This window comes from Trachypithecus francoisi, unplaced genomic scaffold, assembly GCF_009764315.1.
Source record: "Trachypithecus francoisi isolate TF-2019V2 unplaced genomic scaffold, Tfra_2.0 Lachesis_group21, whole genome shotgun sequence".
NCBI classification, from domain to species: Eukaryota; Metazoa; Chordata; class Mammalia; order Primates; family Cercopithecidae; genus Trachypithecus; species Trachypithecus francoisi.
Genome location: NW_022681467.1, coordinates 26,888,605 through 26,905,436, shown reverse-complemented (window position 1 = coordinate 26,905,436; position 16,832 = coordinate 26,888,605). Strand labels below are relative to the sequence as shown.

The following is a 16,832-nucleotide window of genomic DNA, read 5'->3' as shown; positions in this document are numbered from 1 at the left end:
TTTTTTTGAGACGGAGTCTCGCTCTGTCGCCCAGGCTGGAGTACAGTGGCCGGATCTCGGCTCACTGCAAGCTCCGCCTGCCGGGTTCACGCCATTCTCCTGCCTCAGCCTCCCGAGTAGCTGGGACTACAGGCGCCCGCCACCTCGCCCGGCTAGTTTTTTGTATTTTTTAGTAGAGACGGGGTTTCACCGTGTTAGCCAGGATGGTCTCGATCTCCTGACTTCGTGATCCGCCCGTCTCGGCCTCCCAAAGTGCTGGGATTACAGGCTTGAGCCACCGCGCCCGGCCAGCTATTAATTCTCTATGTTTTGCTTCTATTTCCTCTAGCAGTGCCTCTGGAACAATCCCTGAACAAAATAATGTCCTCTTGGTTTTTAAAGTTGATGTATGCTCTGGCATAGGATATGAGCTAGTATCATTCGAAAAAAACTCAAAATAATCATGCTGAGGCACAGGTTGAAGATGTTCCTGTATTGGGGGAAATTCGACCCCTGATATTTCACATGGGTTCTTTTCTATTTTCCCAAGTGTCGGCTGGTATGAGAAGAGTACAAAAGAGAGGAATTTTAAAGCTGGGTGTTCGAGGGAGACATCACATGTTGGCAGGTTCCGTGATGCCCCCTGAGCTGTAAAACCAGCAAGTTTTTATTAGCAATTTTCAAAAGGGAAGGAGTGTACGAATAGGGTGTGGGTCACAGAGATCACATGCTTCAAGGGCAAAAGATCACAAGGCAGGAGGTCATGGTGAGATCACCAGGTCAGGGCAAAACTAGAATCACTAATGAACTTCCATGTCCAGCTGTGCACACATTGTCATTGATAAACAAGGTTCAAGAGCAGAGAATCAGTCTGACTAGAATTTGCCAGGCTGGAATTTCCTAATCCTAGCAAGCCTGGGGTTGCTGCAGGAGACTAGGGCGTGTTTCATCCTTATTTACATCTGCATAAGGCAGACACCCCCAGAGCGGCCACTCAGAGGCCTCCTCTGGGAATGCATTCTTTTCCCAGGGCTGTTAATTATTAATATTCCTTACTGGGGAAAGAATTCAGGGATATTTATCTTACCCGTTTTTGGTAATAAGACAAATATGGCTCTGTTCTGCCCGGCCCACAGACAGTCACACTTTAAAGTTATCTCCCTTGTTCCCTGAAAATTGCTGTTATCCTGTTCTTAAGGTGCCCAGATTTCATATTGTTCAAATACACATGCTCTACAAACAACTTGTGCAGTTAATGCAATCATGACAGGGTCCTGAAGCGACATTCATCCTCAGTTTATGAAGATGACGGGATGAAGAGATTAAAGACAGGCATAGGAAATCACAAGAGTATTGATTGGGGAACTGATAAACGTCCATGAAATCTTCACAATTTATGTTCAGAGATTGCAGTAAAGACAGGCATAAGAAATTATAACAGTATTAATTACTAAGAATAAATTTCCATGAAATCTTCACAATTTATGGTTTTTTGCTGTGGCTTCAGCCGGTCCCTCCATTCAGGGTCCCTGACTTCCCACAACATTCCTGAAGCTGCTCCTTGGTCAAAGTGGGAGGTGATCTTCGAGTTACCACCTTGCTCAGCGCCTCTTTCTCCTTGTTGTGATCCTGCTTATCATCCCCCTTGGAACTGTCCCCCGAAGTCCCATCTGCACTGCCTATGGTCTTGGGGGGTGTGGTACAGGGGGTTAATGGTTAGCAGGGTTACTCACTTCTCCTTAGGCCTATGCTCCTTCTCTTCCTTTATGGCCACAGATACCTTCCTTGTGGCAGCAGCTCAGCTGGAATGGCACTCCTTTTTTTTTTTTTTCTTTTTTGTGACGGAGTCTTATTCTGTTGCCCAGGCTGGTGTGCAATGGTGAGGCCTTGGCTCACTGCGACCTCCACCTCCCAGGTTCAAGTGATTCTCCTGCCTCAGTCTCCTGAGTAGCTGGGACTAAAGGCATGCGCCACCAGGCCCAGCTAATTTTTGTATTTTTGTATTTTTTTTTTTTTTTGAGGTGGAGTCTCGCTCTGTCGCCCAGGCTGGAGTGCAAAGGCTGGATCTCAGCTCACTGCAAGCTCCGCCTCCTGGGTTCATGCCATTCTCCTGCCTCAGCCTCCCGAGTAGCTGGGACTACAGGCGCCCGCCACCTCGCCCGGCTAGTTTTTTGTATTTTTTAGTAGAGACGGGGTTTCACCGTGTTAGCCAGGATGGTCTCAATCTCCTGACCTCGTGATCCACCTGTCTCGGCCTCCCAAAGTGCTGGGATTACAGGCTTGAGCCACCGCGCCTGGCCAATTTTTGTATTTTTAGTAGAGATGGGATTTCATCATGTTTGCCAGGCTGGTCTCAAACTCCTGACCTCAAGTGATCCACCTGCCTCAACCTCCCAAGGTGCTGGGATTACAGGTGTGAGCCACCGCACTCGGCCCCAAATCCTTAGTTAAGGACTTAATTTAAATTACTTGATGTGCCTGGTAGAAAAAACACAGAGACCTTGAAAAGAACCATTTTCAACTCAGGCTACAAAGTTCTTTTCTTTTCTTTTCTTTTCTTTTCCTTTCTTTTCTTTTCTTTTCTTTCTTCTCTCTCTCTCTTGATAGAGTTTCACTCTTGTTGCCCAGGCTGGAGTGCAGTGGTACCATCTGGGCTCTCTGCAACCTCCGCCTCCTAGGTTCAAGCGATTCTCCTGCCTCAGCCTCCTGAGTAGCTGGGATTATAGGAGTAAGCCACCATGCCCAGCTAATTTTTGTATTTTTAGTAGAGATGCAGTTTTCCTATGTTGGAAGGCTGGTCTTGAACTCTTGACCTCAGCCTCCCAAAGTGCTGGGATCACAGGCATGAACCACCGCTCTGGCCTGTTTTTAAAATAGTTTGTTTCTATGCTGAGATTCACTGTGAAAACGTTTTTATTTATGTCAAACAGCAAGGTTATAATAGCTATTTTAAAATCCTGGTCTGCTAATTCTAACCTTTGAGTCATCTTGAGGTTGATCTTGGTTGTTTTTCTCTTGAGAATGGGTCACCTTTTTCTCTTTCTTTGTATACTGAGTAATTTTGGATTGTAACTTAGATATTATGAAAGCCACGTTATGGAAACTTTGAATTCTCTCATATTTCCTCAAATAATGCTGACATTTTTGGCATTCAGTTAATTTGGTTGGACTGCAACTGCAAACTCTGTCTCTTGGGTAGCAGCTCAAACCTTAGTTCGGGCCTTTTATTCTTAGCTGGACTGCATTAGGTCTGCTCTGTGTTTATGAGATTCAGGGGTCAGCCAGAGATTTGGTCAAACTTTATACACAGAAATTGTGGTTCCCTTTCTCTGACTCTTTTTGGGATTCCCCCCTTACTTTGCAATGTCTGTGGTGGTTTCAAACTCTGTCCTCTGTTTTTTAGGCCATAAAGACTGAAGGTTTTCTGTGAGTTTTAGCTGTCTTATATGGTGCCAACTGTGGCCTGCTCTGAGACTAAAAGCTGAAAAAAGTGGCAGACTTACCCCATGCTACCTCCTTTCAAGTGTCAGCTCCCTTTCTGAATCTGTCTGCTTTTGTTCTGTGAACAGTTCCTTCAAGTAATTTGTTTTGTATTTGATTGAGAGTTTATAGTTGTTATCTGTGGGAGGTTAGGTACATTAGAAACTTACTCAGACATATTACTCAGTCCATTTCAAGTCATTAACTTTAAACAATGGCAAGTTAATTATGTGTGCTAAAGTATTTAACATACCCATAAAGAGAGCTTTTTTTTTTTAAACAAATGGGGAGTGACAACCAATTAAAGAATAATTGTATTATTCTAAATTTTCATAAGTGTAGCAACTTAAAATAACATATATTTATTATTTCACAGTTTCTGTGAGTCAGGAGTCACCCAGTTAGCCAAGTCTTCTATTTTAGGGTCTCACAAGACTGCAGTCAAGGTGTTGTTGAGGGCTGCAATCTCATCTGAGACTCAACTGGGGAAGGATATGTTTCTATGCTCATGTGGTTGTTGGCAGCCTGCAAGTCAATATAGGTTGTAAGACCCAGGGTCTCAGTTTCTTGCCAGATGTTGGCTGGGAGTCTCCTCCGTTTCTTGTCATGTGTGCCTCCCTAACACGGTCGCTTGCTTCATCAAAGTCAGCAAAGGAGAGGGACTTCTAGCAAGATAGATTATAATCTTATGCAATGTAATCACAGATATTACATTCCATCACCTTTACCACCTGTATTCTGTTGGTTAACAGCAAGTCACAGGTCCTACCTACACTCAAGGGAAGGAGATCTCAAATGTGTAAGTAACAGGAGGCAGGGATAAGGGGAAAGACTCCTAGAGTCTTTTCATAGCAGTTATGAAATCATTTTAGAAAGTGATAAACAGGATAGAGTAGGATAAAATAGACAAGAGGATATTGCTTTCAGTAAAAGCAACTACTGTCTCATAGAAGTTTTGATTCAATCAATCAATAATTGAATTCAATAATAATTCAATATATGTATATCTAATATATATTATGATTTCTATGTCATTATATGTATCATCATACATATCTTGATCACTATGTAAAATATATTGTGTCATGGTCAAAAAGATTTGAAAAACATACCATTAGATATATAAATAGAAGGCATAACTTTTAAAATAGCAGAAGGGAAAAGTGGAATGAGAAAAAAATTTCAAATATGAGATCAAGAAAGGAGAAAAAAAGAAACACAAAAACGTTACTTTTTCTGCCTCCTGTCTTCCTGTTTTATGGTCTGAAGTTTCTCTCAAGGCAATAAAGTGGGGCAATCACAGGGCTCACATTGTTTATTTATCATATCTCAAGAAACACTGTCCTCCATTCCTCAATGTCTAATGTTTTAGAAAGTATCAATTTATATTTTCTGCCTGATTGTTTAGTTGTTTCAGGTGGAAAGATCAATATAGTCCCTGTCACTCCATCTTGGTCAAGAGTGAAAGTCCCAGTCCCAGATAGCTTACCCACAAGTTCTACCAAACATTCATGGGACAAATAGTAAATAATAATAACAAAAATTACAGTTCACACAAATTTTCCCAGACAAGATGAAAAGGAGTATTTCCCCTAAGAAAAATCATATTTGCCCTCCCGGTCCTTCCAGTGGTTTGAGACACTGGTATACAATTTTTGCCAGATGTGGTCTTCTCCAATATCAGTGCTCAAGACATAGTGAAGGAAAAAAAAAAAAAATCCCCGAATGATGATTAGAGACATCACTGCTAAAAAACTACATTTATAAGCTAGGATTCGTTATATGCAAATATTTTCTGCCTCTTATTTTATTCTGTTTAAAACAATAACCCACATTTGCATAAATAATGCTTTAAAAGAAAAAAAAGAAAAGGAGTATTTGCCCACTCATTTTATGAGGCCAGCATAACTTGACTAAAACCTGGAGAGTACAGAATTAGGAAAGCCAATCTCTCTTAGAAACATAGATATGGAAATCTTAGATGGAACACTGGCACAGCAAGTCCAGAAATATGTAACATGTTGGTACTTTGTGACTAAGTTGGGTTTATTCTAGGAATGCAAGTTGGATTTAAAATTAGAAAATCAGTTAATATAATTTGCCAAATTAACACTTTCTGGTTAAAAATAAAAAACAATGTTAATAGCATTTTAAATTTTAATTTAGTTTAGTTTAATTTTTCTTGAGACAGAATTCTGCTCTGTCGCCTAGGCTGGAGTGCAGTGGTGTGATCTCGGCTCACTGCAACCTCTGCCTCCCACATTCAAGTGATTCTCCTGCCTCAGCCTCCTGAATAGCTGGGATTACAGGTGCCCACCACCACCACGCCCGGCTAATTTTTGTATTTTTAGTAGAGACAAGGTTTCACCATGTTGGCCAGGATGGTCTCGAACTCCTGACCTCAGGTGATCTACTTGCCTTGGCCTCCCAAAGTGCTGGGATTACAGGCATGAGCCACTGGGTTCAGTCGTTAATAGCTTTATGTATGTATGTATGTATGTATGTATGTATGTATGTATTTATTTGAGATGGAGTCTCACTCTGTCTCCCAGGCTGGAGTGCAGTGGCATGATCTCGGCTCACTGCAAGCTCTGCCTCCCGGGTTCATGCCATTCTCCTGCCTCAGCCTCCTGAGTAGCTGGGAATACAGGCGCCTGCCACCATGCCCGGCTAATCTTTTTTTTTGTATTTTTAGTAGAGATGGGGTTTTGTCGTGTTAGCCAGGATGGTCTCGATCTCCTGACCTGGTGATCCACCCGCCTCAGCCTCCCAAAGTGCTGGGATTACAGGCATGAGCCACTGCGCCTGGCCAATAGCATTTTTAAACATCAGAAATTAAAATAAAATATAATTTATAAAAGCACATCATTGACTTTTGGGTAAAAACAGTGGATTGAATACAATATTTTTAGTTATTCACTCCCCAAACCTCACTTAAGCGACAGCAACTATAGCAACATTTTTTTAAAAGTCATAAACCAATAAACATGAGGAGATAATAGAGGACACAACAATTTAGAAGCTAGAAGGCAGCTGGATGAGCTGGAAATGAGTAAGCAGTGTAAAGAAAACGGAATTAAAGCTGGAAGTGGGGAAAACAAAGGACCAACCCAATTTAAACCACAAAATAAATAAGAGCTCAGAATCTCATGGCACCATAAACATCTAGAAATAGGGGGAAATGTGGAGGAGTTAAAATAAGGAGGTTTGGTTGCAATAGTATTTAAGAATCAAATCCTTAGATACTCTATTCCTTCTCCTTTTCATGCAGCCAGCCATCACTCTGTACTTATAATACTATACTACCCCAATCCCGAAAAAAAGACTTCAAGCCTTTCTATAGCAAGGGTGAAACAGAGGCCCTCTGAACCTGGGAATTCCAAGCATAACTGAAGATAAACTTAGTAAGCAGAAAATGGGAGGATTAGCTGAAGCATGTGTATTGGTTGCTGAGAAACTATTTAGCCCCCAGTCTTCATTCTCCATTTAACTCTCAGAATTCCCAGCAGGAGATTAGTAGAGAAGTAGAAAAGATCCTGAAAAAACTGACACCGGCATTTCTCCACTAAATGACCCAGTCAAATCACTTTACTGTCAATGTCACAATTGGTAAGCCCCATTTATGTGCTTAATCAGCATTTTAATCTCTCATTCTTAAAAATTAACAAATATCGGCCAGATGGAGTGGCTTATGCCTGTAATTCCAGCATTTTGGGAGGCTGAGGCCAGCAGATTACTTGAGGCAAGGAGTTCAAGACCAGCCTGGCCACAATGGCAAAACTCTGTCTCTACTAAAAATACAAAAATTAGCCGGGCATAATGGCGGACAACTATAATTTCAGCTACTCAAGAGGCTGAGGCAGGAGAATCACTTGAACCTGGGAGATGGAGGTTGCAGTGAGCCAAGATTGCACCACTGCACTCCAGCCTGGGTGACAGAGTGAGACTCTGTCTCAAAAAGCAACGCAAAACAAAACAAACAAACAAAGGAACCACAAATATTGCCATTAAAGTATCTATTATGAAAATTAGATACCAAAACCAAACAGAACAAAATCATTCATTGAGTTTCTAATAAGCTTTGCCATGGCCCACTTTTATATATAAGTACATAATTAAGTATCATTAGCCATATGATCATTGATGAGAGGCAAACGTCTTATGTAAAACAGATCAACCATCCAATCAACAAAAAGTTACAGGAAATAGATTATGCAGAGAGGAAAACATTATTAAAAGCCTCAAGAGAAATTAGAGATGCTACTACAACCATGAAACAAGAATAGGATACTATAAAAAGGAAAAGTTAGGGAATAAATAAGAACTCTTAGAAATAAAAAATATAATGGCAGAAAATGGAAAATAAAGATTAATAGAAAAGCTGGAAGACAAATTTGATAAAAATTTTTGAGAAGCTAGAGGAAAAAAGCCAAATGGATGGAAATCAGGAGAGAAAATACATAAAATTAGAGAATCAGTCCAGAGAGCCCAATATCTGAAAAATAAGAATTCTAGAAACAGGAAACAAAAAATAAAATGAAGAGGAAGATATTACTAAAAATTATTTAAACACAGACAAAAATACGAATAGACAGTCCACAAAAAAAGGTAAAAAAAGGGCGTTAAACATATGAAAACATTTCAGTTTCACTCATAATAAGAATTAAAAAAAAATCTGTTGTGGGTTGAATTGTGTCTTTCCCAAAATATATGTTCTAGTCCTAACACCAAGTGCCTGTGAATGTGACTTATCTGGAAATAGGATATTTGCAGATGTAGTGAAGTTAAGATGAAGTCATGCTGGATAAGGGTGAAGCTCTAATCCAGTGGCTGGTGTCCTTATAAGAAAAAAGAAATTTCAGCCGGGCGTAGTGGCTCACGCCTGTAATCCCAGCACTTTGGGAGGCTGAGACGGGTGGATCATTTGAGGTCAGGAGTCTGAGACCAGCCTGGCCGACAGCGTGAAACCCCATCTCTACTAAAAATACAAAAATTAGCCGGGTGTGGTGGCAGGTGCCTGTAATCCCAGCTACTTGGGAGGCTGAGACAGGAGAATTGTTTGAACTCTGGAGGTGGAGGTTGCAGTGAGCAGAGATCTCACCACTGCACTACAGCCTGGGCAACAGAGTGAGACCCTGTCTCAAAAAAAAGAGAAGAAAAGAGAAATTTGGACAGAGACACATAGGGAGAATGCTGTATGACCACAGAAGCAGAGACTGGAGTTACGCCGCTACAAGCCGATGATCATTAGCAATCACCATGGACTAGGAGAGAAGCATGGAACAGTTTTTCCCTCTGTGCCCTAAAGAGGAAGCAACACTGCCAAACTTTGATTTTGGACTTCTGACCTCCAGAACTGTGAGATAATTTTTTAAGCCACTAAGTTTGTTATGGCAAGTGTACTTTGTTATGGCAGTGTTAGGAAACTAACACTTCATGGTAACAAATTTGTTATGACAAAGGCATTAGTATATCTTTAGATGCTCACGATGCAATGAACAAGAGTGTCGTTGTTTCTGTTCAAATAGAAACACCTATACCCTTGCTCTTTCCCTCTTTCTGAGGAAGAAAACTCTACCATAGGCTATTTAGGCAGGCAGATTCTTTTTTTTTTTTTTTTTTTTTGAGACGGAGTCTTGCTCTGCCACCCAGGCTGGAGTGCAGTGGCCGGATCTCAGCTCACTGCAAGCTCCGCCTCCCGGGTTTACGCCATTCTCCTGCCTCAGCCTCCCGAGTAGCTGGGACTACAGGCGCCCGCCTCGTCGCCCGGCTAGTTTTTTGTATTTTTAAGTAGAGACAGGGTTTCACCGTATTAACCAGGATGGTCTCGATCTCCTGACCTCGTGATCCGCCCGTCTCGGCCTCCCAAAGTGCTGGGATTACAGGCTTGAGCCACCGCGCCCGGCCATAGGTAGGCAGATTCTTAATGCATTCTCTTGCCTCTTTTTGGACACTGAGTTTACCTCTGAGCAATGAAAAATAAACAAAATGTATTGGGTGTCCCATCCCATCTAACCCCATCTCCAAGTACAGTCAAATAAGTCGTTGGGAAGAAGGCATTTCTGTTGCATCTTTAAAGTCTTAATAAATACTGGAAAAAGATACATTAAGAGTTAATGTTGACTGATGCTACAAAGCAGGCCCCTATCATGCTCTGGACAACACAGAAACCCCTAAGGCTGAATATCTTTGTGGTCTGGACAGCGTCAAGATTTTATGAAACCAACTGGAAGGAGAGATTCTGGGCTACCGATGGGAATGGCACTGAGGGACCATCTACACTTTGTCCAGAAGCATATCCAGGCTGGGGTACCTTTATCTGGGTCTCCACCACATCCTAGTTGAAGGTGCTGGTGTTGTCAAAGGTAGGATCTGTCAGTGGCCACACATGAACTGGGGGAAGGTGTGACAGCCCCTGTAGCACCTAAGATGACAATAAACCCAAATGACTCACTGATAGGTAGGCTGGCCTTTGCCACAGACATGGGAGAGCCAGCTCCTGAGACTCTTCCTGTGGTGTCCTGAGGCTTCCTATTCAGGATCCCACACATGAGCCCTACCGTTTGTTCTGGACATTGTATTCTGGGCAAAAGTGAAAAGACAAAGATAGCCATTTGTTGAGAAACTAGGTCCTTGATCCTATGAAACTCTGGGATTATCATTATAAAAAAGAGCTTCTTGTCAATTTGATAGGTGAAGAATGATAGCTTGATGTCACTTTAATTTGTTGTTATTGTTTTTAATTCCTGGTGAGATTTGGCCCTTTGATGCCTAAGGAGTTTTGGTCCACCATGAACAGGTTGTGATGTCTGAGATATGCCAGAGGTACACAGACAGAACAAGGTCTTCCCTGCTCTTTCATCAGTATCTAATGGATCTCAAATCTAAAACAGCCTGGTGTGATGCCCTTGAAGGGCGCTAGGGAGAATATTAAGCTTTTATGATAACCAGAGCAAAGTTTAGTGCTTTGACTACACAAGAAGCAGGCCCAAAGAAGGGTTGTGTTTTGCAAGGACCACATAGCATATTGGGTGTAGGTATCAGGGGAAGAGGCCTCTGATCCCAGTGTGTAAAGAGAATTGGAGTCTGATGAGGGCAGCCCTGAGAATCTTAAGTTGTAAACCCAATGAGTGTTGCCTAGGTTGGGGAGGAAAACCTAGTGTTCTAGGCATTCCATTTTTCGTGCCTTTTCAGCACCCAAAGAACCATAGTATATAAGGATTGAGTTGATCCCTACAACCCATCTGCTCCAATCTGCTCATTGATGAGATTAAAGCCCAGAGAGGGGAAGTGACTCTCCCAAGGTCACACAGCCACTAACTGGCACAGCCAGGACAAGGAGCTGAATATTTCAGCTTGTCCTCTCTCATCCTCCATGCCAAAATGCTTCCTGAAACTAAGGATTTTAGGCACTGGGGCTTCCTCTCTTAGATAGGAAATAATCCAAATAGACACATTCTCCCTAAGATACGAATGATCGCCCTTTCTTCTTTACTCCTCAGCTCTCAAACTGGGAATTGCACTTGAAAAAAGGAGCTTGCTTAATTTACATTAGAACCATGATAATGGTGGATTTCTAAACCAGAGAATATGGGGCTTTGTAGGGCATAGTAAAGACTGTGGATTTTTTTTTTCTAGTTGTGATGTGGAGTCTTGGAGGATTTTTAACCTGGGTTATAACAAGGGCTGACATATATTTTAAAAAGTATCCTTCTGGGTGTTGTATGATTTATTCTTGCTGGTCCCTAAAAGATGATGGTGAACAAAGGGAGGTGTGTGAGCTCAGGGGTGTGGGGGCCACACTGTGGGTGCGGGGGTGTTGGGATGGTGGCTGAGCATGAAAAAGGCAGGCTGTCCTAGAGCGAACTGTACCCGTGGGCAGCTAATGGCACGTGTGAGTGACACAATTCCCAGCTGATTAGAGGCAGCAGAGAGTCCTGAGCTCGCCTCCATTTCCTGTCACTTCACCAGGGCTGAGACTACTCTGTGGGCTACTTGAAGTCATGAAGCCTTTTTTGGTAACTTTGGCTGTGCTGCTGCTCTTCTTCCAAGTCACTCCAGGTAACCTAGACCTCTTCAGGGGAGGGTCTGGGAGCAGACAGTGAGTCTTGGTCAGGGCACACCAAGGCCTGGGAGGATGGGCTGACAGGGAGTAATGTGAAATATTAATTGTCTGGAGGAAGAGGAAAGAGTCTCCAGATCCTGGTTTAGAACATGACTCACCATTTTCAAGTTATGTGATGCCCCCAGCAATCTACTTGGTGCCTATGAGTTTCAGCTTATTCCTTTCTCAATTTAAAATGATAAATTAGGTTGAGGGATCAACATTGAAGACCCTGAAATTTTCATGTAAAACAAATGTAGCTTTTTAAATTTTCTGTAATTCGTTTGAATGTTTCCCATCCTGCTGGTAGGAAAAGTGAGAGGGCACAGGGATGTACGCAACTTCAGAAGACAATTGTATTCATCTTTCTTGATTTAAAAGAGCCTCTCAGATTAGCTCATTCTGCTTTAAAATGTTCAGTCTTTCAGCATTTCTACTTTCATCCTGCCACCTTCTTCTTCTCAGGATGGCGGCTGGATTTAGGGGATAGTGGACGTGTCATTGCTTAGTTAAATAACTCGTTCATTCAGTAAATATTGTTGAGTGGATTCCGTGTGCCAGGCACAGGTGCTGGAGATAGAGCAATGAATCAATCAACCAACCAACCAACCAACCAACCAAACAAACAAAATCTCCACCTTCTTGGAGCTTATGATTCTATTGGAGGAGGGAATGAGCAGGGTAAGCAGGGGATAGCAAGTGTCAGGGGATGTGAGTTTGCAGCTTAGATAGGGATATTAAGGAAATGCCTCACTGAAAAGGTGACATTCAAATGAAGACTCGAAGGAAGTGAGGGGTGAGCCATACAGATATGTTGGGAAAAACCTTCATTTATGAGCTGAATTCCTTATCAAAGAGGTGTTTTCCCTCATCTATTTGGTTACCTCGGGGTTTAGAGAGTTCAGAGAGGAAGGCAGGATAAATGCTTGAGTTTATCTTTGCTTAATCATTTTGAGAGATAATGAATTAGTTTTCTATCAGCCTCTGAGGTTGAGCCATTAGTTTTTCTTAAATATTATTTATTTTGAACTGATGATGCTAAGCAATGAGTTCAATCTATTACAATTATTATCGCTATCGAAGTACAAATTGTCCTATTCTTGGCCAATAAGAGTCTCTTTAATTTGGCTCATTAGTCTTTTAGATATATCCCTATCAGTCTTTGATGGCTTTCTTGGTATCTGGTACTACAGAATGTTTCAAGATCATCTTGTAATTTACTGCCCAAGAACTGGAATCCACCATATCTCCAAGAAGTCCTATTTTTTAAAAAAAGTTTACGGGGAGATAGTATTTTAAGATTACAACATGGGTACTAGGGACACTAATTTTTACTAGTTAGTCATTGTTTCTAAACTTTCTTAGTGACCAGAGCTGGAAAAATGTCAGTCTATTTATCCATCTGTCAATCATTTATTTATTTTATCTATTTAAATATAAAATACTTGTGAGTTCATATTGGCATTTTCAATTCAAATTCAGAACTCAAATTCAGAATCAACTTTTATATACATCAGTATTTTCTTTTCTATACTGAGAATTCTGGTTCTCAAGGTCACAGGGGATGACAGAATTAGAATATCCCATGATTACTCATTTGATTGATCTCTCATTACATATACAATAGTCTCAGTAAAATAATATCAATGTTACCATAATGTCATGATTACCCAAACTAGTTAAGATGTCTGCATATGCTGTCACCATTATTCTCTCATTTTTATGTTGTACTGTATTTATATTGTCAGAACGTATAGCCATTATGTACTTCATTCCCTCTTTTAAAATCCTCATTTTGGTTCTACTAAATCTTTATATTTAATCTTTATACTAAATCTTTATATTTAATATTTAGTTCTGTATCAATGCTCCTCTCATTTGCTTGTCTACAGCTCTTTTTCTAGTAGATTCTTTAGAAAGGGCTCATGGCTTTCACTGGATATTTCCTGAGTTTCAATATGGTGATAGACTATAACACCACCCTAGATATCTAGAGGGAATGCCTCCTTCTTCTACAGCCCCCTTCTTCTGTCTGGCCCTCTGTTAGTCTTCTCAATCCAGGACCCATTTCCCCCCATAACTGATATCAGGTCCTTTCTTTTTTCTTTTTGCAATAGGCAGCATTGAAAAATGTTGGAATTTTCGTGGCTCCTGCCGTGACGAATGTCTGAAGAACGAAAAGGTCTATGTTTTCTGCATTAGTGGTAAATTGTGCTGTTTGAAGCCCAAGGACCAACCACATTTACCACAGCATACAAAGAATTAGTGCTTTAAAGTCGGAGGCCACAAAAATGAAGATAAACTTGCCCTGACTCTGATGTCAGTAGATTCCTGAGCTTTATTAAAACATCTTTGGCTGACTTCTGTGTTTGTCTCTTAGTATACCTAATCAAGCTCAAGCAGAAAATGTGTGGGTAAAGTTGTATATACATGAGAGGAAACTGGACCTACTATGTGCTAGGTATTTTGGATACTTTCCTTTTTATTTATTTATTTTTGTTTTAGTGATGGAGTCTCAGTCTGTCACCCAGGCTGGAGTGCAGTAGCATGATCATGAATCACAGCAGTCTTAAACTCCTGGGCTCAAGCAGTCCTCCTGACTCAGCCTCTGGAGTCGCTGGGACTAATGCCTGGCTAATTTTGTTTTCTTTGTAGAGATGAGGTCTTGCTTTGTTGCCCACGCTGGTCTCAAACTTCTGGCCTCAACCTTTCCTCCTGCCTCCGTCTCCCGAAGTGCTGTGATTATAGGCGGGAGCCACCACACGCAGAGCTTTTCCTTTTTTATGAAAAAGGAAATCTCATCTATTCCTTAATTTTTTAATGGTTTTATTGAGGTATAACTGATAAATAAAAATTATGTATATTTAAGGTATGCAACATGATGATTTGATATGCAAATACATTGTGAAATGATTACCACAGTCAAGTTAATTAATGCATCCATCACCTCACATGGTTACCAATTTTTTTTTTTTTTTTTACAATGTGTTGAAACACTTAAGATCTACTCTCTTAGTAACTCTCAAGTATACTGTATAGTATTGTTAACTGTAGTCACTAGTGTGGTTTGGACGTTTTTGTTCCCTCCAAAATTCATGTTGAAACACAATGCCCAATGCAACAGTATTAAGAGGTATGATCTTTAGGAGGTGATTGGGTTAGGAGGGCTCCACCCTCATGAAAGGGATTCGGTGAGCTTATAAAAGGGCTTGACAGAAGGAGTTTACCCCTTTTCACCCGGTGTGTCCCTTTCCCCATGCTTATATGGTTACTTCTCAATTTTTTAGTTTTAGGCACTTTCCATTGGATTTCTGCTATGGAAAATGAGGATTTAGCTGTCTGCCATCTGCTCGGAATATGTTCAGAACCTTTAGGTATTTTATCAATTTTGTCTTCCTGGAGACTTTTCTCCTTGGGCATTCAGACCTGCTTCACTCTGAACTGGTTGATGTTACACCTGGTGACCTGATGTTATCCTGGATCTCTATTTGTATCATCCTGTGGATTCTTTTCGACTTTCTCCTGAGATCAATGCCTTGCTTTTTGGATCCTAGATCTTTCTTGATTTACTCTTATTTGGACAGAGCACCTCCTGAGAGCTTCCTGAAAATGTCTGACTTCAATGTACTATCCTTATACTTGGTTAGTGGTTTGGCTGGTCACTCCAAATTGGAAATTATTTTACTTTAGACTTTCGAAGGCATTGCCTCATTGTCTTTTCCAATATCTAGTGTTACCCATGCTGGGCAAATTCTTAGGAAGGAATTCAAGAGTGAGCGGTGGTAGATGAAACCAGTTTTATGGAGGCGGTGGCAGCGTTACAGCTCTGTGTGGGCTCCTGCAGAACAGGGCTACCCCACAGGCAGTATGTTGAGAGTAGCAGCTCAGGGGCACCTCTGCAGTCATATTTATATCCATTTTTAATTCCATACAAATTAAGGGATGGGTTATCTAGGAATTTTTAGAAAAGGGGTGGTAACCTCCGGGTGTTGCCATGGCAATGGCAAACTGTCATGACATTGGTGGGTGAGTCTTATGAAAAGGTGCTTTTGGTGCCTCTTCCCTATTTCAGCCAGTCTTCTATCTAGAGTTGAGTCCTGCCTCCTACTTCTTTACTGTGGAGAAATCTGAAGTCATTAGGGTTCTTCTCTTTGTCTGTGGCCTGTTATTTCTCTCTGAAAGCTCCTAAGGTTTTCTCTCTAGGGTTTTGACGTTTCATATTGATGTGCCTAAATTTATTCTTTTCCTTTTTTTGAGATGGAGTTTTGTTCTTGTCGCCCAGGCTGTAGTGCAATGGCGTAATCTCAGCTCACTGCAACCTCCTTCTCTGGGATTTAAGCAATTCTCCTGCCTCAGCCTCCGAGTAGCTGGGATTACAGGCGCCAGCCACCATGCCTGGCTAATTTTTGTATTTTTAATAGAGACGGGGTTTCACCATGTTGGCCAGGCTGGTCTTGAACTCCTGACCTCAGGTGATCGGCCCGCCTCAGCCTCCCAAAGTTCTGGGATTACAGGCGTGAGTCACCGCGCCTGGCTGTTGTGCCTAAATTTCATGTAGGATTACTGAAATCAATTTTTCTGAGCACTCGGTGAGCCCTGTCAATCTGCAAATTCATGTCTTTCAATTTTAGGACAATCTTCCTTTACTTATTTTTTCGATAATTTCCTGGTCTTTGTTTTTCATGTTCCCTATTTGTGGTCTGCTTATTTTTCAAATGTTGGACTCCTTGATTGATTCACTGGTTTTCTTATATTTTCTCTACTGCTTTTATTTTATCTCTGTCATTTTATTATAATTTCTGGAAATTTCATCTTTGTACTTTTAATTTCTAAGTTTTTATCATTACTCATTTTTCTTCTTTCTTTCTTTTTGAGACAGAGTCTGGCTGTGTTGTCCAGGCTGGAGTACAAGGGTATGACTTTGGCTCACTGCAACCTCTACCTCCCGGGTTCAAGCAATTCTTCTGCCTCAGCATCCCGAGTACCTGAGATTACAGGCACGCACCACCACGCCTGGCTAATTTTTATATTGTTAGTACAGATGGGGTTTCACCATGTTGCCCAGGCTGGTCTTGAACTCCTGACCTCAAGTGATCTGCCTGCCTCGGTCTCCCAAAGTGCTGGGATTACAGGTGTGAGCCACTGCGCCCGGCCTTCTTCTTTCTTTTGTAATGTGAAGGGAGGCCTATATACACAAGCTACTGGGCCTTATCCTTCTTAAAACACCCCCTTTCAGGTTTTTGCTTGAGATCAGTCTCTCTGCTTTAAG

At 41.4% G+C, this 16,832-nt stretch overlaps 1 protein-coding gene across 1 annotated transcript; it reads left to right on the top strand.

Annotated features, from left to right (window-relative positions):
- Positions 1 to 11,325: 11,325 nt before the first annotated feature.
- LOC117068608 (beta-defensin 122) lies at positions 11,326 to 13,923 on the top strand. The gene is made up of 2 exons (XM_033186015.1): positions 11,326 to 11,520; positions 13,681 to 13,923. The coding sequence occupies exons 1-2, from the start codon at positions 11,463 to 11,465 to the stop codon at positions 13,827 to 13,829; spliced, it is 207 nt and encodes a 68-aa protein (XP_033041906.1). The 5' UTR covers positions 11,326 to 11,462; the 3' UTR covers positions 13,830 to 13,923.
- The last annotated feature ends 2,909 nt before the right edge of the window (positions 13,924 to 16,832 follow it).